Source organism: Lithobates pipiens, unplaced genomic scaffold (assembly GCF_037356315.1).
Source record: "Lithobates pipiens isolate NorthernLeopardFrog02 unplaced genomic scaffold, aLitPip1_a1.2 Scaffold_8, whole genome shotgun sequence".
Taxonomy (NCBI): domain Eukaryota; kingdom Metazoa; phylum Chordata; class Amphibia; order Anura; family Ranidae; genus Lithobates; species Lithobates pipiens.
The window spans coordinates 335782657-335806618 of NW_027507903.1; the positions used below are offsets into that span (position 1 = coordinate 335782657).

At 39.3% G+C, this 23962-nt stretch overlaps 1 protein-coding gene across 2 annotated transcripts in view; it reads right to left on the bottom strand.

The window, feature by feature from the left end:
* KCTD16 (potassium channel tetramerization domain containing 16) overlaps window positions 1–17346 on the bottom strand; it is a 494134-nt gene extending 476788 nt beyond the window's left edge. For both annotated transcript variants that reach the window (XM_077473066.1, XM_077473065.1), the window contains exons 1-2: window positions 16809–17346; window positions 15329–16450 (exon numbers count right to left, since the gene is read on the bottom strand). In XM_077473066.1, the coding sequence (XP_077329192.1) occupies window positions 15329–16160 (832 nt within the window). In that variant the 5' untranslated portion in view covers window positions 16161–16450; window positions 16809–17346. The remainder of the gene's footprint in view (window positions 1–15328; window positions 16451–16808) is intronic.
* Window positions 17347–23962: the final 6616 nt, after the last annotated feature.

Here is a 23962-nt window from a genome sequence, read left to right on the forward strand (position 1 = left end):
AATACCAAAAAGTATTAATATCAAATCAGCAATCAAATGCATTTCACTTTGCAATCTCTGCATATATTCATCCAACACAATAGATACCTACTCTTTTTGTACAACGAATTGATCTAAAACCAGCCCTTTTTTTGTAACACATGCATAGCAGCAGAAAATCTTTCCAGAAAACAGAGTAGTTAAGAATATTTAGAGTCAGTGAGTAATGAATTTTGTCAGGTGTAATGGGATAGTTAGAGCACTGTGTTGTGTGTGTATGATGGCTTTGCTCCCCACTGAGATGAATTTGAAGAGTGGGAGTGCAGTTCCATTTCTTTTTACACTCCTCAATGCATATGTGAATGTAGTCTTCTACAAATAAACTCTGAGAAAAAAAGAGACTAAAAGGCAGTCAATTAGGTTGGATAATTTCAGCTGACTCCATCATTGTGACTGCTAGTCCAGAACAGGGGAAATTTCAACACTGAACTTCACAGTGATATTACTACCTAAGACACAGCATTAAAAAATAGAAAGTGTGTTTTGGACCAACAAAAGAATATTTTGAATCATTTGGTTGAATATCAGTGTTACAAAGTCTTCCTGAAAGTAGGGAGTTTGGCATTACTGCATAGGAGACACCCTTAGAACCCATTCACACCGACATGCCACACTAAGTGCACGCCACTGCCGTGATGTGCTGTGCAGATGCGCATCACAGAACTGAACAGATCTATTCACCACACTAGGTTTTCAATGTGGTGGTTGACGTCCCAACCCATGGTGTTGAGAAAAATGGATCCATGCCGTACTCTTTCAGTGCACCCCACAGCAACACTGTGCTGTGAATGGACACCATAGGAAGCAATGCTTTTTGACTTCTATACATTGGCACTGTCCTGGAAAAAACTGCCAGTGCAGCCCCACTACATCTGGAGTGGATAAGCTTCACAGAAGCTTCTATTTCTTGCAGGAAGTGTCTCTAGAAGGTCTTACTTGGAGAGAAAAGCTGTTCTCTAAATATGAATCCTTCTGAAATGAGTCTTGGTACAAGTTCTTGCTCTGATGAAAGAAGAAAAAGAACAAGGTGCATCTAAAAATATTAGGCACAAAATATAACTAAATACTGTACTAACATTTAGAGCTAATAACACCAGGGTTAGTTGATTTGTCTTCTGGGGGATCAGTAAGGCTCCCCCCCCCCACTGGAGCAAACTGGATTACACTTTATTGGGGGGGTTTATTTTTTTGCCTTCATCTGGATCAACTGTGGGTATAGGATTGTATATATGGAGGGTTTTGATTTGTTTTTTTTAAACTGACTAGCTATGTAACTATGTAGGCAACACAATTGCAAAATAAAGGTGACAAAAGCTGATCTGATTTCTTGGCTGGGAACAAAAAACGTATTGTATTGCGTTGTAATGATCAGCAGATTTTCTGAATTAAAATGAATACAATTCTTGTGACATGCTGCCGTGCTCACCTGTTTGGTGTTCAATTATAAATCTGCAAACAATATGGAAGCTTCCCTATGTGTATTATTGTTATGCAGTCATCAAAGCTATAGATCTGAATCTCAGACAGCTTAGCAGGGACCAGCCGAGATTTATACCATCTATGGGCAGGCTGATTGTACTCAAGTTGATCCATAAATGGCTATGGCCACTAGCAATAATAACTGTATTCTCTGGGCAGGTACGGCTCCCCGTGGCCCCCCTGCCTGGAGAACACAATAGCTCCTCAGGAGGGAATTCCCACATCGACACTGACTCTGTTGATGGGGGTATTGAGTGATTTTCTTTTGCATCATCTATGACCTGCCTAAGTATCCAGATATGGAGCCATTCCCCTAGTTTCACTGCCAGGTTATACACTCACCACAGCTATTTGTTCACTGTATTTAGGTCCCACAGACCTTTGAATAGTGTGACCCCTGACTTGTAGAGTGAACAGGGAGCAAAGAATTTACCACTAGAATATGATTCTGCAAAAACTCTTATGGCTCATGTAATGTAAGACTCAAAACACAACTTTATTTGCTGTATGTTAGTTCTGCTTAGATGCATCTTGACAGTTGTAGAAAAATCTAAATCATGATCAGATATTGCTATGTACAAGCAAAGAAGCCCACCCACTAACGGGTTTGGGATTTATCTGTATGCTGTTTATGCATGCTGAAGTGCTATAATTTTTTAGAGATTGTAAGCCCTTCTATGCTGGGTGTGTTTGATATATGTACATGAAGGCTAGTCATATACATAACATATTTCTGATGTAACTGATAAGGAAGAAAAAAAAAATAATAATAATAGTATGTGCCCGGGTACAATGAAAGTCTGAGGCATTCAGAAGATACAATTCCACATATATTAGAAACTCTCCCTGTATGGATTTGTTGTTGTACCCAAAACTGTTTTTTTTTTTACATTTTTGGTAGATGCTGTGGATAGTAAACCACCTGACTGCGACCAACCACAGAGATCAACACAACAGTGCACAATGAATTGCTATGAATGAAATCTATTCATTGTGTACAACTGTCATGTGATCAATGATCACATGATATGGAAGCCTATACGGTACACTGATATGTCATTCACCATGCAAAGTGGGTGATAGATTGAACTGCAGTGCACCTGCCAGATCAAACATGAGGCATGGACCAGGGAGCTCCTGCCCACCCATTATATTACAATAGGCTGGGTATGAAATAGTTAAGGGGAACAAAAAAACAACTTACAAAAAAACAATACTGATGCTCTGTATCAAATAAGCCACAGCATTCACCTGAGCAAAGCTATTTTCAGGTTTAGCAGTGTGTGGAATAAACAATGATCAATAATGACTAACTATCTTTATAGAAGCTGGCATTATGGCCACACGCTATTTGTCAAGAACTGCTCAGAGTTCAATGTGATCATTACAGTCAACAATCTAATCAAATTCACTCTTGCAGTTGACAGGATTAGTTGATTTTCCTGCTTTTCTTATTTTTTCTCAGGGGAAGAACAAACAATAGAACTTGTTACACACTTGTATGGGGAATGGTAGACTCACATGGCCACAGTTTACAAACTTGTAGCAATGTTTAATGTGTAGGTTTATTTGAAAATGAAGTGTAAAGAGCAAGATGTTAAAAATGATGGCTCCTCGGGCGACTAGATTACCAGATGAAAGTTAACCAAGTTATCATTGTTTAATGAAGGATGATGCACTTGGCAAATTTTCAATTTTTGCATTTAATCTATGGTATAACATACATTGTACATCATATGCATGCTGGATATGAAATATGCTGCATTACACTTTATCAGACACAAATACATTTTAGCCGTTCTCCATATGTAGCCTTTCATATAAAAAAAAAAAAATCCTTTTGCTATTCTATTGATAAGTTCAACTTTCTATTGAAAAACAATAAATGCAACCTTCCACAATTCTTCCCCTACTGCTAAAACAAATTGCCATTTATATAGTCACCATTATTAGTATCAATTAGTCTCTTTTCCGTTAAAGCCAAACTCTACCAAAGTTGTGTTTTCTGCTGTCTCTGCTCTCCACTTCAATCTTGTGTTACTATACTTTAGTAAAGAAATAAAAACTGCCTTCCCCATATAACTTTACAGGCTAGAATATACATGGTAGAATTGGGAAATTTGTTTCCCAGAAATGGTGGCAGCCTAGTTAAAGTGGAAGTAAACCCATGGATTTAAACAGTTTTAAAAAAAGGCATGCCGGGAATGCTAACTGCACATTGGCTGTGTTCTCAGCCAAACTATCAAACCATCCAATGGCTGGTGTCGTAAGGAATCACATGTGCAGCACCATAGCAGTTGAAGATTAAACAGAGTCAAAGATGGCAGCTTCCTTGGCTGAAAACGATAGGGGAGTTTACTTCCGCCTTTAATGTCTCATTCACACACAAAACTGAGCTGTTGCCACCTGATCTGGGGCAAAAGAATACTTGCTACAAACAGAAATCAGATTTTACATTTTATTTTCCCAATGTGGGTTATAGAGTTAAAGCTGAAACATTTGCACGTGTTCTTTTGCTCCAATCTCATAAAGTTGTACTGGGCAGCTTACATCAGTTCTAGGCATTTTCCATTTAACCTGGGGAGGAGCAGTAAGTATTCATTATCGCCACAATAAATCTGGGTATCTGCAGCATTCAGCCACAGCAGGGCCTTCATTCTTGATGAGGATGGGGTTAATATTGCAGTACAAACATTATCATAGTAATTGTGGACTATTAAATAATGTTTAGTATGTGCCTCCCGAAAAGTAAAAGGCCTGCCTTAATTTTTTTTAAGGGATCTGTCAATAAAAAAACATCATCAGGGTTGCAAATATTAAAACAAGTCCCCAATAAAATAGAAAAACGATATTGTTTAAGCTCCAGATCAGAGGAGTAGCAAAAGATCAAATAAGCCCTAAGATTTTTCCTCTAGCGTCCCCTCTTCTCATGAACTTCTCAAAACTCCAAATCAAGTCAAGTGAGAGCAACCACAAGTTGTACAGGAACTTGTATCCTAACAAAAAAAAAAAAAAAGAAAGAAACTTACATCCTTGTTACGTGAATCCAGCAAAATATGCATCTTAAAGTGGTTGTAAACCCTTATAGACCACTTTGACCTACAGGTAAGCCTAGATTAAGGCGTACCTGTAGGTCCGACAAATATCTCCTAAACCTACACGGTTTAGGAGATATTTGCAAAAAGACAGGCACCGCTGTCTACGGCACATGTGCGGTAGACAGCTGTGCGCAGGCACACTGGGCATGCTGCTGCTAACGGTGATATACCATTAGTGGCGGCTCCCGTGTGCATGTGTAGGAGTGACGTCACCGCGGCTCCATGGAAGAGGAGACAGCCCTGGCTCCTGTGTCAGGTAAGTGACACATAATGGCCTTCTATGTGATGTATAGTAGCCCATTATGCTTTACCTTTGCAGGGAAACAAAGAGGAAGTAAACCCATCAGGGTTTACTTCCTCTTTAAGCATCACTGCTACATTTTGCTGTGGAGTCATTGCTCAATTTATACTGTTATATAGTTTAAATATACAAGTAGCATTTTCATCCTTTATATTTTGTATGTACATCAGGAGTGGGATGCTGGCATTCTTCTCCTTGCAGCATCCCCCCCCCACCCAAAAAAAAAAATAATACAATACTGCCAACTTCACCTAGCAAAAATAATTGGTACTCAGTCCATTAATTGATGTGCATAATGAACACTAACCTTCCCATTTGTGTTCATTATGTATATCAATTAATGAATTGGACAGCAAATATAAGCACCATCACATGAGGCTGCATCCTCAATCTGCTCAGTTTGAAGAAAAAGCCTGAATTTTAGCAGTAAAAATTTAAGAATATAATTTTTTTCTCTTACAGGCCTCTGAACCTATGAAGCAATCAGAATACCCTTCTCTTTATAAATCCAATATGTACGTGCTTATAAATGGTTGTAAAAATAGATGAATAGATGACAACACAAACATAGCTTTAGTGATGCATATAATTGTAGTTTGTGCTGTCTCTGAGGGTTTCAGATTTATTTTACACTGAACAGCTGCAGAAATAAACTGTTGTTTAAAGTAACCTTGTAGTGTGGAAAAAATATACAAATGAGAAGTCCCTGCTGGATAGTAGACATGAAAATGTGACAGATTGTACCTATCTTATTGGAGCCAGTGTCTTGACAGCAACCTACAATTTCAGTGGCTAACCCTACAAATATTGAGTTTAGCTGCTTCTAAGTAAGGTACTGTTAACCCCCTTGGTGCCAGCCGCATGTAAATATACGGCCTCTCTGCGAGTGGTCTTGGTGCCGCATATATTTGCGTGAATTGCTGTCACTAGAGCTGTGCCGAAAGTGTGTGCGCTCCTGGCACCTAACCAAAAGCTGTTTGTGGAAATTTTCAGATCATGCGACCACCGTGACAACCAACTACGGTGGTTACGTGATCTTAAGCCCGCCCCCCGGCATCATAAACTTCTTAAAGAGCCAGGAGGCTCCAGAGTGAAGAGGTTAATGTTGCAGCACACAAAGACATTGTAAACATTTTTACACTTCTAACTTTGTAGTAGCAATTTGGAGAATACACTTTTTGTTCCAGAATGTACCTGTGCACAAAGCCAATTCCATAAAGACACAGTTTATGTTATGTTATCAGTGGAGGAACTGTACAGAGTCCTGACCTCAATCCTGCTGGAGACCTCTGGGATAAACTGGAACGTCAATTGCGAACCAGAACTTTTCTTCCAATTTCGGTACCTGATCTAACAAATGCAGTTTTCTAAGCACACTCCACAATCTTGCTGAAAACCATCTCAGAAGAGTAAAGGTGATTATAGACAACTCAATGTTAATGCCTAGGATTTTGAAATGGGATGATCAGTAGGCTCATACAGATTTTATGGTCACTTTTCCACAAACGTTTGGTGATTTTGTGTAACATCTCAGCTTGGGCAATCTCACGAGTCAGTAACTCAATAACGACTTTTATAATGATAATTGGTATTGCTTTTTTGAAAAATTATACTGTGAGATTTTTCTGCAGAGACCCAACTCAAGGGGTTTTAGTGTATACAAGTACATGCAATCTCTCGGTTCAGGCTTGAACAGAGTGTGCTGATTACAATGAAGTGGGGTGATAGAAGTTGTAGCTGTAAACCAGGCTGATGTGCTTCCTCAAGCAGAAATGCCTCAAGGCACTATGTTTAAAATGGCAGTGGTAGCTGACAATTTTACTGTAACAGAAGACCAGACAATCCTTCAGGACAATAACGATAAAAAATGTATTATTTATTAATAATATTCTTGGCTGGCAGCTTATGTCCTATATTTTGCTTTTTTGTTAGAAATCCAAAAAAAGTTTCTAGCATTAGGTATAATAAATAGTTTGGAACCGCAATGGCTTCTACTGTTTCTAAAAAAACAACATTTTCTCAATTGTACTCCTCAGCTAGAACAGTGGAGATGAATAAAGAGGTGTGCTACCGTATATATTTATTACAGCACTAGTGTCCAATTATTAAAAGTTTGTTCTGCTGAAACACTATAACATGTCCTATGTCTGTTCCCAAGAGATATAGATATCTGTGAAGTCCTGTTATTGATATATGTTTTCCAAAAATAAATTATTTTCTTTTTTTTCCATAAAAGATTTTTATTTTCAAAAAGAAATAAAGGATAACAATACAAGCTGCGAACAGAATGTAGTCAAAGTCGAACAAGGTAATTCCAGATCGTTTGACATAGAAATAACACACTCTAAGTATATTCGTGGATAGCATTCTTCATGACAGTTCCTGTAACATTTAGAGAAAATCCCTGGTATCGTAAAATCCCTGGACAAAGTGAAGCGTATTGACATCTAAGAGGGGACTCCTCAGGAGTCCATCATGAGGTGTCAAAGGAGTTTTAGCTCATGTCTGTAGTGTTAAGGATTTCCATATGCGTGTAAGTAGTCATCTACTTATGAGGAGGTATTTCCCTGGCGTCCAGAACAGGGAGGCGGGCGAAGAGTATGTGGCGTTCCGTAGGAACTGGCAGATGTTGTGGGTCTAGAAGAACCAAGTCCGTCTGGGCGTAAGGGGAAATGGATAGACTAAGAAGAGGGGATATCCAGGGGTGAAGGGAGGAGGGGGGGGACAGGATGGGGATGGGCAGGTAAGGATGTGAGGGGTTGGGAGAATGGGGGGGAGGGTTGAGGAAAACGAGCTAAAGAGAGAGAAGAGAGAAGGGAAATAAGGAAAGGTGAGAAAAGGGAAACAAAGAGAGGAGGGTCTCTTCGGTCTCCACCGCGGCCCCCCCAGGGGATTATTTTCTTATAGAACATTGACAGCTGACATATAGAGAAATATAATCATGTTATTATTCTATAAAGCAACAATTACATTTTATTAAAAAAACAAAACTCCAAAGAAACAAACCTATTACCAATTACTGAATACTTACCCTTACCACTGTCTGCACCACCAGAATGATGATCTAGTTAAGGTGGTCCTCATGTGAAGTTTGCAGGGAAACCAACACTTCCCAGAGTATTTAACTCCTGTGTACCCCGCTGCACTCGGTGGTTCATCCTGCTAACCTGAAAGCATTATAAGATACAATAAGTGGAGGACAGCAGAAGAAACCACTTAGTGCAGCGGAGTACACAGGAGTTCAGCACTTCTGGAAAATGTTGGCTTTTCCTGCAAAAGTCACAATATTTCTCAGGAATGGAACAGCATTCTAGTGGTGAAGGCTATGGGAAAAGTAAAGATTTCGATTTCTTTGACAGGTGTTCTTTTTTGGGGGGCTTTTTTTTTTCCAAGAAAAAGTTTATTGAAAGCATTCAAGTATATTTACAGTGTCAGGGTAACATAGACATCGCATATAGACATTGGTAAGCATTGTAACCAAACTAAGATTTCAACATGTTGAACATTGTGATCACTTATGCCGCGTACACACAATCAAATTGTCTGGCGGACTTAGTCCGCCGGACCGCATTACGCCGGACAATTCGATCATGTGTGGGCTCCAGCGGACTTTTTCATTGTAAAGTCTGGAGGACTTAGAAAGTAGTTTTGACTCAAAATTTGTCCGCCGGACTTGGCTTTCAGCGAACAATCCATTCGTCAGTGTGCTAGTCCAGCGGACTAAGAATGACGCATACGCAGAAGCAAGTACAAGAAGCTATTGGCTACTGGCTATTGAACTTCCTTTTTCTAGTCCAGTCATACATGCTGTACGTCATTGCGTTAGAAATCGCCGGACTTTCGGAGTGTCCGTTCGTTAGAAAGTCTGGCGGATTGTTTGGCGGACTAAGTCGATCGTGTGTACGCGGCATTAGAGTCCTCGTGTTGTTGTTTGCTACCTAGGATGGAGATAAGGGGTAATCGTTGATCCTTAGTGGTATCAGGGCGCAAAACAAGTGGTTGATTTATAAGTCTGCTGAGGACTTTAAGGAAGGTCTGTCGCTAGAGATTTTAGGAACTCAAGGCCTCACTTGAGGACTGCTTATCAATTCAGATGTTTATACTGGGTAGAAAATTAACTCGGAGTATGTCTTGGCTGGATCATCTTATTGTGTGAAGATCTTTCTATCTTCTCTATTTTCCCGTCAATGTCGGGGATGTAGGGGGTAATGGTGACTTAAGGGCTTGAAAAGTAGTGGTTGTTTTAGGGTGGCCTTCTAACTGGTGGATCCTGAGGGATGAGTTGTGTGTGTTTGGATCTGCTGGCGAGTGGGTGGATGGTCTTTTAGGAGTCGTGCGTATTCTTCGGTTGTCTGGGGGGGCTTTTTTTTATAATACCAGAGTTCAGGGAAATGCAAGGGGCTTGAGTTATGAAAACTAAAGTTGATCATTCATTATACAATCCTTTTAATTCATATTAAATCAGACAAGCCCAAGAACTACATAGTTGATGGTAGGTCTAAAACAAATTGTACAATATTTTTTTAAAGTATGGTCAGTCTAAAATTCAAAAACATAAAGCAAGCTTGTAACGGAATTATGTAACCTGAAACAGAAAAATGCAGAGCAAGGTTGTAAATGAGATAAGTAAACTGAAACCCAAATGTACAAAGCAAGCTTGTAAATGAGACAAAAATCAATTACACCATGTTCCTTGAGAAGTGGTTCTGTGCACTATTTACTAAGAATAACACAGTGGCAGTATGCACCTATGAGAACTAAGAATCGCATTTCCATTTTTCAATTGCCTCTGCAGTACAGTATATTAGAAATGCAATAAAGTGGAAGCACTAAGCCAATTTCTCTGTCACTGAAACTTTAATGTTTTTTTCATGATCTAAAACATATTTCACCGTTCAGCGCTCAAAAGTCAAAGCATAGCTGCATACTGAAGACATGTCACTACGTTTGATAAAGCAGATTATGTAATAAGTCCAGTTACATGCTAACATCAATGGAACATGATTATGCACAAGTCAATCAAGCAGACTCATAATGTGCCAGCAGTGGTCTGAGAAGACACTGAAGCTGGGCAACAGACAACAGCGTCATTGTTCATAACACGTCATCTCATCTCACCATAATGTAATTATGCTTATAAAGAATGTAGTAATAATGTTCTATACATATATTTAACAGATTAGTCTGAACATAACAGTTAATGTAAAGTCTATATACTAAGTGCAAATTTTATTAATTATTCTTATTCTCTATCCTTTCTGAGTTAACATTGAAATAAACGATAAGGAAAAGCAATATTTAATTCTAGCTAGCATGAATTTGAATTTTTTTATTACAAAGTTTGCATTAAAATAATTTTTGACGTGAACATTTTCAAATCCTCCCTCACTTCAATGTTTAGATATTTTATTTGTTGGTCCGAAGGATTCTGACATCGGTCCTAGTTTGCGGTGCACTTTTCAGGCACTCATGGGACCTATTGGTATGTCAATGGCTGTGGAAAAAAACATTTTGGCCTGAACATCTATTTAAAGTGGTTGTAAAGATAGAATGTTTTTTTATATCTTAATGCATTCTATGCATTAAGATAAAAAGCCTTCTGTGTGCAGCAGCCCCCCCAATACTTACCTGACCCCCTTCTCTATCCAGCGATGTCCACGATTGCCTAGGCCATCCCTGACTCTCCCTCCTGATTGGACACAGCAGTGGTGCCATTGGCTCCCGCTGCTGTGAGAGAGAGAGAGGGTGAGGCCGAACTACGGCTCTGTGTCTAAATGAACACACGGGCATGAATGAACACACGGAAGCTTGATGTGGGGGCACTCAACAGGAGGGAGGGGCCAGGAGCTCCAGCCAGGGACCCAAAAAGAGGGGGATCCAGGCTGATATGTGCAAAATCACTGCACAGAGCAGATAAGTATAACACGTTTGTTATTTTAGTAGAAAAAAAATAGACTTTACAATCACTTTAAGTATCATAACTGATACCATAAAGATGGCATTTAGACTTCCACAAGACAATATTTAAGCCTTAAGTTAAAAAAGAAAAAAGGTTATGGTGCTAGAGCTGTTGGCTTTTGCCTTGTGCATAATGACCATGGGCAGAGTATTTCCTGAAAGGTTGTGTTATTAGAAAACTCATAGAAGATTTTCTGGTTTGTATTTTTCAGCACAATAAAAGGTTTATATGGCAAGAAGAATTTGGACTAGATGAATAATTTCAGCCTTTTACTGACGTAGTCAAGTCTGTTAGTTTGGTGGATTTTGGTCAGGAAGTTAGTGTGCTGAAATTTAAGACCATGGTGTTACTAGAAGCGTTATCTTACTGGAGCGGTTTCCTCTTGTTATAGCTGTTTTATGTGGTAAGCAATTTACCAACTGGAAGATTCTGCTACAGACCGAAAGGGAGGTTGTTTTATATGCATTGAAATGCCTTTCCTCTAAATCTCCATTAGTGATTAGGCTACTTTGGCATCTTGTTCTTCTTTGTCTTCATTTAATATTTGGCCTTAAGCCAAATACTTGAGAGGTAGCCATAATCCTATAGCAGACGCTCTGTCTCGCCAGAACTTTCAACAGATTATGGAATTGCCTCCTCGGCAGACATCAGAGGTCTATGTTGCCCATCACAACTATACCATGCCCATCACACGTTTAATTCTGATCTCCAATTGATACCTTCTATGGATCAAAGATGCTAAACTTGCTTATGCAACTGGTTGGCAGAAGTGGCAGCATTTTACCTCCTTACTGGGTTTATCTCTTTATAGTAAAGAAAAAAAAAAGGGGGGGGGGGGGGTTGTAATTGTGCAGGCGAAGGTGATAATGAAAAAAGTTTAGAAAACAAACAAGCAGTTGGCAATCACACAACAGAACAAATTTTGACAAAATACATATAAAACAATATCTGTTGTTCTAAATAAATAGTGATATAAACATGTGAAATAGAATAGAGTGACAATGATCAGTCAATAGGATTTCCATATAGGTACATATAGAAATATAGAAATGAATGTGTGGCAACACGTGTCCAAAGATAATAAATGACCATACATCCAGGTGCGCCTTCCACCGTATTAATACAAGATGTGCCCTTATCAGATAGCTAGACTCCACATTATAGGAGTCTATTCAGACATAGAATCACACATCATGAAGGATCCATCCACTGATATGAAGAGGGATAGTGTCCACTATAGTGGCCACTTGTGCTGGTTAGTTACTCTTTCCCATGAAGGTTTATGGAAGAAAGGAAAAAAGTCACCACATAGCGTAGGCACTCAATAGGAGGGAAGGGCCAGGAGCAGCAAAGAGGGACCCGAGAAGAGGAGGATATGGGCTGCTCTGTGCAAAACCACTGCACAGAGGAGGCAAGTATAACATGTTATTTTTTTTTTTTTTACGAGACTCTACAGTGACTTTAATTACACTGGATCTGGGTGGCTATCAAGGCTGCTAGGCTAGGGCTAATATGCATCCAGTGCGTTGTAATATGGAAGTTTGTAAAATATCAGCTTCATGCTTTCCTGCTGTCTGTATTTATGAAGCATATACACCCCCATCCCAAACCAAGAAAATGGTATGAATAGTCGGGCACTTCTATATGATTTTTACCACATAGGAAAGGAATTCAAGAGGAGTTACATGAAAAGCCTTGCTTTTTTTCTCCTGATGAAGTTACATTTTTGGAAGTTGTAGACAGGGAATGTTATTGAAAACTCTCCTTGTCAGCTATCAGACATACTTCAGGTGTGGCCTATGCCTGATGTCCTTGAGAGGCAATGATTTGGGTAGAATTCAGACCTCCTTAACTAAATTAAATCTGTACATCAGCGTACAGCTACTGTTTTCTACTCTTGTCTTTTCCCAAGCCGGTGCCCTCTTTTACAATGGGTGTCTAAACTTGGGTTTTGGGGCGGATAAGAAAAGGAGAATAATCAATCAAATAATGTGCAGGTTTATCTCCCAATTGTTGTCACTTTGCCACTGTGAATTGGAAGGTTTGTTAAAGGATTTGGTGAATTTGAACAACACAGGTAATAATGTTCTGATTGTTGATCTGCAAAGTATTATTGATCAGGCTGCAGTGATGGTGAGGGCAAGGTAAAAAAAAAAAAAAAAAAACTTTTGGGTAATGTCACTCATTTGTGGGAATATATTTCCAAAAAAATATTGTATAGCTGTTTGTCCATTGAACGTCCATGTACATTTGCTTTGTGCGAATAGGGCAAAATCAAATGTTCTCCAGCTAGATTCTTTTCATTTTGAATTTGTGAATGCAGAACATTCTGCATTACAGCTACTAGATGGAACTGTTGAGCATATTTAATAGTCAGTGCCATCCAAAGGCCATACTTGCATTATAACCACTAGATGGCGTTATAATAGGGAATAAGTATGCTCTTCTGCACCATCTAATGAAAACAGCTGTGCATAGCAAGCAATGAGCTTCTAACTTCAGCTATTCAGGTAAGCTTTGAACATGAAAACTAGAAGCTGATTGGTTCCCATGCACAGCTACTCCAGATTTTGACTGCTCTAGTAGTTATTATTATTATACAGGTTTTATATAGCGCCAACAGTTTGGTCAGTGCTTTACAACATGAGGGCAGACATTACAGTTACATTACAATTTAGTACAAGAGGAATCAGAGGGCCCTGCTCGTTAGAGCTTACAATCCAAAAGTCTTAGTAAATTCCATTCTTTTTAAGTCTTAGTAAATTCACGTACCATCTTTTTTTAGCTCACAGAGGGAAAAAAAAAACACTGTTATTGGCCATCAACACGATCACATGATTGCAAGCAGCTTCTTTCGGCTCTGGATGGTTACGCTGAGATCAGGAGCTGCCAACGATAGCTTGGTGTCCAGGCTGGGGTCACACAATCAAACACACACACACTTACGCATATACTGTATGTGGAAGCACAGCATTAAGCCCAGTCTGTGCTGCCTTATATATGCATTCAGTCAGTGGGAAAGGGTTATTTACAGAAAAAGAAATAAAAGAAATAAGTTCCTATCCTAGCATCAGCTGCTTAAATGTCCAGTAAGTATATCAAATGTATGAATAGCCTCACGTACCACCCCCTTACAGGTTGACTATTCTACTTTAGTGCAGAACTCAACAGGAGAAGCCCATGATTCATCATGAAGTTCACATTGGCTAAAGAATAGGACATGGAACACTACAGATTTGATTTCATTCATCGAACTATGAATGCACAGTGTTAATAAACCAGTTTTACATAAGCTGCCTAGGATATTAGATCTCTATTAGGAAACACTGGCTTTACTTTTGGCATTGCCTTGAGAGCGGCAGAACTAATTTAGCAAGATTCCCAAGAGTCTGCTGTATGTGACCTTGGATGGAACACCATTTCATCTGTAAGAAAAATTACACTAAAAACTCAATATACTTTTACGCCTTGGGTAAGCACAAATGTATCCCTTTTAATGCTGATGAGTGTAAACATACAATAGCATTAATCTATTACTATTTGTATCTGTATTTATTAATTTACTTATTTTTTATCACTAGCAAGGTTCTAGCTGGTCCCAATAATAAATAGAAAAAGTATATTGCAAAAGAGCTTACATTTCCTAATAAAAGTAAAAACTTAACCTAATACAACACAAGGAATATCACTGTGTGATTGTTCAAATGCTTACATAATTGAATAGATAAAAGATGCACGCACATGTTTCGAAAGGATAACTAATCCAGCAACCCATCTTCCCTACTGCTAACTTTTTCTCTAAACATGCCCTGAACAAGTACCACATGATATACAGTAAATGTATAAGCCAAGTGCTGAAAATGTATTTCTAAGTATCCAACATGAAAGGAGAGCAAATGAAAAGATTTACAGCCTCCTCTAATCCCATCCCAGCATCTCCCCTTCTTTTAGCTGTAAATGCTTAGCTACTGTGTGACAATGACATCCTGTTGATTTATAAAGTCAGACACAGCAGTGAGCTCCATTCCAGTAAAACTTCGACTGGCCTCTGGTGCCACCTAGCCACAGTACTGCACTTCTACTTTCATAATATTCAGCACCAAATGCTAATAGTACAAACTATGCTTTCATCGTGACAAATCTGGAAGCAGAAAGAATACTGCCTGTATCAGATGACATCACTATCTATGTGGCACTTTAAGCCAGAGTCTAGCACTATGTACCATTTCAGCTTGACAATTTTTTTACATTTATACATATATCATTGACATCAAGTCAGAAGGTATGGAGGCACTATGTATGAACGCAAGCAGCAATGTATAGTAACTCATAGCAACCAATGGTCAACTTTTGCATTGTAACTGTTCTACAGAAGGGAATTGTGACTGGTTGCTTTGAGTTACTGCATTAAAAAATAAAGTTGGCTCATTACAGAGCTTAACTGGTACTTACTGTAAAAAACGTATTCTGTGTAACTGGACCAGATCTTGTCATCAGTGTACTGATTAACGAATGAAGCTGTTACTGATGAGTTGCAAGCCACCATTTGGAATCCACATTCTGACAGCATGTCAAACGCTCTCTCTAGATGTTTGAATTTGAGATAAAACCTGGAGGTGTATTTTTCTGGGGCTCGGTCTGGATCCCTGCTTTCATTAAGCGTTTCTCCAAAAACCTCTTTGGCTAGAGAGATTCGACCACAAACAAGAATTCTTGGAACTCTCCGAAACTTGGCATCTGCTTGGCTTTCTCGACCCATGGTGCAAGATCCACGGTAACCAATGGTAATGAAGCCCCATTTTTTATCTGAAGGCATTAAAGATGAAGATGGACATATTCTGGTTTCACTACCTTGGGAGGCTTCTTCAAAGTCACTATGGCAGTAGTCATCTGGGCTTTGTTTCACTTCATCAGGTGCTAAGAGTTTTACTAGTTCTGGCAGTAGAAAGTATTCCGCTTCCCTTTTCAAGCGCCCTTTTTCTGGAAAGTGATCTGGCAAGACCACCTGCCTGTCCCTGAGATAGTCAAGAACATAACGGAATAGAAACCCATCTCGGTCAAGAAAGAATCGTCCTTTGGCATCTTTGGCCAGGTCATTTACAGAGTCTCTCTTGGAGGTGAACATTTTCCATAGAAGTGAATGGGGTATACTGGTCAAGGTTGAGTGACGTGTAAAGTAAACTTGCCCTCCAACATTTAATTCAATTACCTCTGGGTACGACTGAAATACAGTCCCTTGGTCTCTAGGTGGGGCATAAGTTCTGCAGTTTCCACTCAGTGCCATTTGTGCTTGACAGATGTTCCTAGCTACAATACAAATAGTTCATGAATTGTAAAATGGGAATGAGGAACTGTATGATGTAGATCCGTAAAGTGCAAATATTTGCTTATTAGTCTTGAATTTGTGATCATGAATTCAAACACGAGTGAGCATCAGCTTAATTGATTAGTCTATGGAACTTTTAAGACCAGTTCCACTGGAGTAATAACTTCATAAAAAAATATGAAAGATGTGTACCTCACACTAAGCCCACTGGATGCAAGGTCATGCTGTATGTACAGACATGTTAAAATCTGTAAAAAAAAAAATAATAATAATAATAATAATAATAATAATAATAATAAAAAGCATTAGTAAAGTTAGGAAGTCTAACAGTCACTGAAATATATCAGGATAGTAATATGCAAAAAGCTGATTTTTTACATAGTTATCCATATAGTTACGTTCCTAGATGTGACGGATGACAGCAAACATACATGCAGACTACGTTCATATATCTTATGCTGATTGCATGCACTTGACAGCAGACACAAAACTGGATTTTAAAGATCAGAAATGCAATTTAAATGCATAGCAAAGCCATACATTCTGTTTGCCCTATATGACGCTAGTTATATAGAAGTACAACATTACAGAAAACTGTTACAATACCTGAGTTGCATAATCCTTCCTCGGTGAAAAAAAGAGGTCATTTTGTATAAACACATAAAAATCAATAGCAAAAAATACTAATTAACAAAAGTCTCAGAAAACTGTAGCTCTTAGCAAGTGTAGAGAGTTATCGGCTCCTGGGTGGCAGCACAGTGATGAATAATCAGATGTAGTGATCATCAGATAAAATGCACACTGAAAATAGGATTAGCTTGTTATTTAAAGGGGAAAAAAAAAATGACTCCAGACGGGATGCTGCCTATTTAATAAACGCTTTGCAAAAAACTCTCAGCCAGACTGCATGGGGAAGGATTCATGTTTGATACTCCAAGTTCCAACAGGAACAGAGAGGTTAGCATACTTCCAGGTAGGCTGAAAGAAAAAGAAGGGATGGGGAGCAGCCAGAGCAAGCAGCAATAGGAGTAGTAGCAGCAGCAGCTGATATTCAGCTGTGGGTGCTCTGGTGCTTGGTTGCTGAGCCTGCTCTAGCCGCTGAGCTGGGTGGATCCACAGTTCCCAGGGCTGTTCTGAGATGGTGCTATTTCAGCAGTGCAGGGAAGAAACCAACCAGGGAAATAACTATTACATCATCTTAAAGGAAAATAGCAGCTAGAGAAAATAAAAGAGCAGAGGATGCATTGAAGAGCAGCACTGTGCTCAGAGTCAGGCTTGCTTTAAACAGGTAAATGCTAATCCTCCACAAGCCTAAAAATCACTAGTTTAAGCTGTGCTTTTTCTCAAGGGTGTTTTAACCTATTAACCTCCATTTACATGATCACAATCAAACATCGATTCTAATGGGGTATGCTGATGCAGATTGCAGCAATTACGGACGAAGCTTCACTAGTAATTAAAGTCGTATATCTCCAATAGAAAACACCATTTGTATTGTCATTTAACAGTCACTTAGTAGTATTTAAAGTTGTCATCTGTGCATCTTTGTGTTGCCTACTGTTTTTATTTCCTCTATACACATTTTGTATGGCTGATCTGTATCCATCCAGTATACTGTACAGAGAAAGCTTTTCATTAGAGATAGGATCATACAATGAACCACATCCATTTTTTTTAAATACTAGTTCAAACAAGGGCAGTGCAAAGCACTGGAAAAGAGATTATAAGCCATTAACACCATAGTACATACAACTTAGTTTAGGAATTAGCTGAGCACTGCAAGGGATGTAGCAATATCATCCAGACCAACTGAAATATATTATATTTATCTAGAGAGAGAGAGAGTTATATATATATATATATATATATATATATATATCTAGAGAGAGAGAGAGAACTATATATATATCCCTAGAGAGAGAGCGAGAGAGAGAGCGCTATATATCTATATACAGAGAGAGAGAGAAAGAGAGAGCTTTTAAAGCAACATGAAACCCAAAACCAAACATATAATATTGCAGTTTACCAATCCTCAGATGTGGTGGCTACATTTGTTTTCTTTTTTCCCCACCGGCGATCCGGCCAGTAACACACCTCTTGTATTAGAGTGCCCTCTCTCTGGACGCAGCAGAGACACCTTTGGACAGCAGGATTGTCACTCTAGGGGAGGGGAGTAGATGGACTAAGAGATTTAGCTACACTAAACACATGGATGCCAAACCCCAGCTAACACTTTAAAAGCAGTTACAGCAGCGTTTTTTTTTTTTTTGGGGGGGGGGGGGGGAATAAAGGTTTTACATTAAAAAATAACTAAAAGCTGATCATTGTAAGAACATCTATCAGTGGTAAATGGTTTGTCTCACCCCTGTAACTACACATCTGTAGGAGAGCGTGTTGTCCTGAGTAATGACAGACTTACTGGCTGGATCACCAGATCAAAACAAAGGAAAGCAAGCCTAAGGAAAGAAAACAAATACAGCTTTAACATCTAAGAATTGGTAAGCTGCAATATAAGAAATGTTTGCTGTTGGGTTTATTACACTTTAATCTATAGTGTCACTGAAGTGAAAGGAAAGGGGTTAAAAGGCATCTCTATCCAAAACTGCAAAAGCAGTTTGGGATGGAGCACATTAATCTAAAATGGCAGCATTGTGACATTGGGAGAGATTTACTAAAACTCACACACACAGTATCTGGTGAAGCTGTGCATAATAACCAGTCAGCTTGTTCAGTTAAACGATAAGTTCACTGGGTGGAACATGTTCCAGCAGCTATAGCCTCTCCCGGTGATAGCCATCTTCTCCTGGCACCCACTGTCACTGTTTGAAAATAATGTGGCCATGCGAGGCTCTGCCCCTCCGGGCCACGTCGTTCATTCACAATCCTCTATGAATGGGAGACTACAAGTCCCAACAGCCTTTGTGGCTGTCGGCTTGTAGTTTCAGTAAACTACCTTGGCGCTGTTGAGCACTCTTGTAGTCCATTGTCTTTTCCTGTCAGTGTGTCTCTGCCTGAGCAGACACATACAATGAGAAGTCTGCAGGAGTCCTGCATGGCCCCCGCGGTCTGCTGATCACGTCTGCTTTCTAGCCTCTGAGTTAAAAAAAGCATTAAATGTAGGCTCTTAAGCACACATCTATGCCACCACAGCTATTTTTATTTTTTCAAGAAGAAATAAGGTAAGTGACACATTTCCTTATGAGCTTCTAAGCTGATTTGCTTCAGTTCAGGCAAAAGCAGTTGGTGGTTAACAACTATTAGTTCTATTAGCATGACAAAACTAGGAAAGCCATTTATTTTTCTGACTGGGGCAAATGACAGCTAAAGAGACCGCTAATATGCTCCAGTGTTTTAATAGGACAAGGGGTTGCAGACATCCTGTTCTGTGGCTTGAGGTTAAGTGGGTTACCAGTAATTCACACTGGGTGAACCCAAATGTTTCTTAGCAATAAAGTCATAAACACTGAGCATCATCACACTGCAAAATGGTAAAGTTATTTACATTTCAATACCTACATTTAGAATTGATCTTGATAATCAGACTACACAATGAACCAGAAACTAAAACTAAAAACTAGCAACCCTAATTTTAGCAGAATTCATTAACGATGAATATTAATATTAATATTATAATATTTGTATAGTATTTCTTTCCTTAATAATAATAATAATAAGCAAATTATAATATTAAATTTAATGAGGTGTCTCTGCATGCAGAGTTATGCCGCATACACACGATCGGACTTTCCGGCAAACTAGGTCCGCCGGACCGGAATCCGTCTGACAATTTAATCGTGTGGTCTGACGGACCTATAAATAAAACATGTTTAAAATCCGTCCAAAGGACACGGCTTTCTAGTGTGCAAATCCTTTGTCTCTGTGCTAGTCCGACGGACCAAATACGACGCAAGGGCAGCTATTGGCTACTGCATATTGAACTTCCTTGTTTAGTCCCGTTTACGTCATCACATTCAAAACGAACAGACTTTCGAACAGACTTAGTCCGGATGTGTGTGGCCAATTCCGTCGGACCTCCGCCAAAAGTCCATCGGGAAGACCGTTGGACCTAGTTCATCTAAAAGTCCGGTCGTGTGTACGCGACATTATACAAACATGCCTAAAAAAAATCACATTTGCAGTATATACAGTGTCGGAAGTCTGATTCATCTAGTGTCAATACAAGAATTGTATTGTGGTGTGGGTGGCACAGTGGTGTAGTGGTTAGTACTCTCACCTAGCAGTAAAAAGGGTTGCTCGTTCAATTCCAGACCATGACACTACCTGCCTGGAGTTTGCATGTTCTCCCTGTGCCTGTGTGGGTTTCCTCCGGGTAATCCGGTTTCTTCCCATAATCCAAAGACATGCAGGTAGGTTAATTGGCTTCTGTCCAAAAATTGGCCCTAGTATATGAATGGGGACATTGGATTGTGGGCTCCTTGAGGGTAGGCACTGATGTGAGTGTGCAATGTACAGGGATAGGGACAATTGTAGACACTCACTTAGGTTGAACTGGATGAACTGGTGTCTTTATTCAACCTTACTTACTATGTAACTAAGAATTATTGTATGCATTTGTAAACTACACTTAAACTTCACTGAAAAGTATTGTGTATTTTAAATGAGTAGTGTGCTTAAAGTGGAACTCTGAGCAACTTTACCAGTATGCAGAAACAAATTCCAAGCAATATATAGCAAAAAAAAAAAAAAGACACCTTATCAATAAAAGTAGTCATTGACCCCCATTAAGTGACTTTGCCAAGTCATATAAGAGGATGCTGAGAAAAAGTAATTGGTCTGCTGGAGGCATGAACATGCATTTACATGGTTTCCGCTCTCCCAATGATCTGACTACAGCTTTGCATCTTTGAAGTAAGTCACAAGGTAAGAGGCAAGTAACTCATCTGTACTGAATGAGCCAGCATCTCAGTCCAGGAAATCAATGCTGACCCTGAATATGAGCAAACATGGCGTCATCCTTCTATAGAGAAAATAGATCATGTTATTGCCATGGAGTATTGTGAGCTCTGTGATAGGTAATATTAGGTACTTTGTAATTGATAATAAGCATCAGCTTTTGCTGAACTGTCCAGTGCTGAATTTGAAAATAAAATAGTATTTCTTTATTACCGTAAGTAAACATACACAATGCTGTAAAAACAGCCCACGTATTCCAGACGTTGGTCCATAGTTATGTCTAAGGACTAACCTTCGAAATTCATAGGCTGTTTTTACAGCATTGTACATGGTGACTTAATAAAGAAATACTATTTTTTATTTTTTGGATGTCATCCTGATTGCCGACCATCCCTTTCCTTATTCTGGATTCGGGCAGATGATGCTAGCGCTGTTAAGCGGAAGCACTAACCACTTAGCCACTGTGCTGCCCCATGTTGTTTTTTCCCCCTTGCCAAAAACAGAAGACCAACGTTGGACATGCAGAAATGATCTGACTATGCAAAGATTTTTTTTTCATGCCTGGTACACAAAACCCCATTCTCAAATTACTAAAACATACATGTTCATGCTCTGGAATAGCTTTACTTATTAGGACTCCTGAGCGAGATATGAGTAAGGGGCCCTGAGCTTTAATCTGGTAACACAGGTGAACAGCTTGCCTGAAGACACAGGGGGAGCACCCCTACAGAACTATTATACTCTGTTACCATATCAAAGGATGTTCTGCATAGTAGCTCACGGTTGTTCTGACAGTGTAGGGCAGGGGTAGGGAACCTCGGTTCTCCAGCTGTTTTGAAACTACAAGTCCCATGAGACATTGCAAGACCCTAACAATCACAGGCATGACTCCTAGAGGCAGAGGCATGATGGGATTTGTAGTTTCAAAGCAGTTGGAAAGCTGAGGTTCCCTACCCCTGGTGTAGGGCCTTTCACCTTGTTGCAGGATTACTTGATCAGCTACTCTGCCTTATCAGAGCTGAGGACAGGGTTGATGACCACTGTGCTAAGGGATAGAAGCAAAGAAGCCTATCTTCCCCGGCTTCGTCCAGGAACCCAGGGATGTGAGGAAAAAGGGGTTAAAGGGTCCCACGCACCTGCAACTGACCATAATGAGTAATTGGACATTTTACTACAACAGCAGCTCTAACAGTATGGTCAGCATCTGCATTCTCCACATCACTGTGTTTTGGAGACTCGATTTTTCTAAGAATTATTATGTAACGGCACCTAGTAAAAGTCCTAATGTCATTTTAACAGGTTCACTTTAACTTAACATCTAAAGACAGATGGATTTACTTTGGTGACATACCAACTGAAGCCTTGCAATTATGTAGTAAATCTTTCACAAAGGGTAAAAGCTGATCTTGGAATAATCAATGTCAAAAATGAGCTATGGACTTACATGACCTATGACTAATTTTCCTGTTAGTCATTTAGCATGGTGCTAAAATTGATAGTGTAATGGGTTCTCTGGAATGACTATTATTTCTACAGGTTTGACCTACTGAAATAAATAAATAAATAAATAACATATGTGAAATATACTTCTATAATTGATTGGTCTTTCAAGGGGATCAGTTCTTCTAAATATGAAGCATATGGGGTTTTTTTTAGTTTGTTTATCTTTTAGCTTTTGCAATCTACTTTAAAGTATTCTACGCAATTTTTTTCAGGATAGATGGGACTTTAATTTGGTAACAAATATGGATACATATATTTTTACTTACTTGTTTTTTTGTTAGGAGAAAATAATGCATGTTTCTGTAATTTCTCCCAACACAAGGTTTATGTAATTTGCACACCCTAATATATTTGCTGCAAAATATCAAATTTTTGTGACTTTTATGTAATGTACCTAAATGGTACAGCTTAAAGTAAAGGTACAGTATCTCACATTTTTGTTAATATTTTATTATATTTCATGTGACATCACTGAAGACATGACACTTTGCTACATTGTAGTGAGTTTACAGCTTGTATAACAGTGTAAATTTGCTGTCCCCTCAAAATAACTCAACACATAACCATTAATGTCTAAACCGCTGGCAACAAAAATTAGTACACCCCTATTGGGCCCAAAGTGTCAATATTTTGTGTGGCCACCATTATTTTCCAGCACTGCCTTAACCCTCTTGGGCATGGAGTTCACCAGAGCTTCACAGGTTGCCACTGGAGTCCTCTTCCACTCCTCCATGATGACATCACAGAGCTGGTGGATGTTAGAGACCTTGCGCTCCTCCACCTTCCATTTGAGGATGTTCCACAGATGCTCAGTAGGGTTTAGGTCTGGAGACATGCTTGGCCAGTCCACCACCTTTACCCTCAGCTTTTTTAGCATGGCAGTGGTCATCTCGGAGTTGTGTTTGGGGTCATTATGTTGGAATACTGACGCCTCTGATGATATCCACATAGGATGAAACATGTCATGCTGGCTGATACAAGCACGTTATATACCGCAGATTCTTATATGTTCTGTTGTTGCTGTCACTCTGTAAGTAGACTACAATAAATTGTAAGTGTTATACCCTTACGGGCTTCACTATCGCTGCACCTTTTCTTCTGTTCTGGCATTGATTGCTTAAATCCATTACCTGATGTGAGTTTGATGTTCCATCTGACACTGATGTACCTGGTTAACACTGTGATCCATCTATCAAGTCTGGAGGGGGCCATCCAAGTTTGTTATCTGCCATCTAGATTGCATGATTATATGCCTGTTTTCTTTACATTCTGGTAAACAGATTGAGAGCACGAGGGTGTAGTGTGCTTCATATATACACTTTAAATCTTGGTGGAAGATTCCT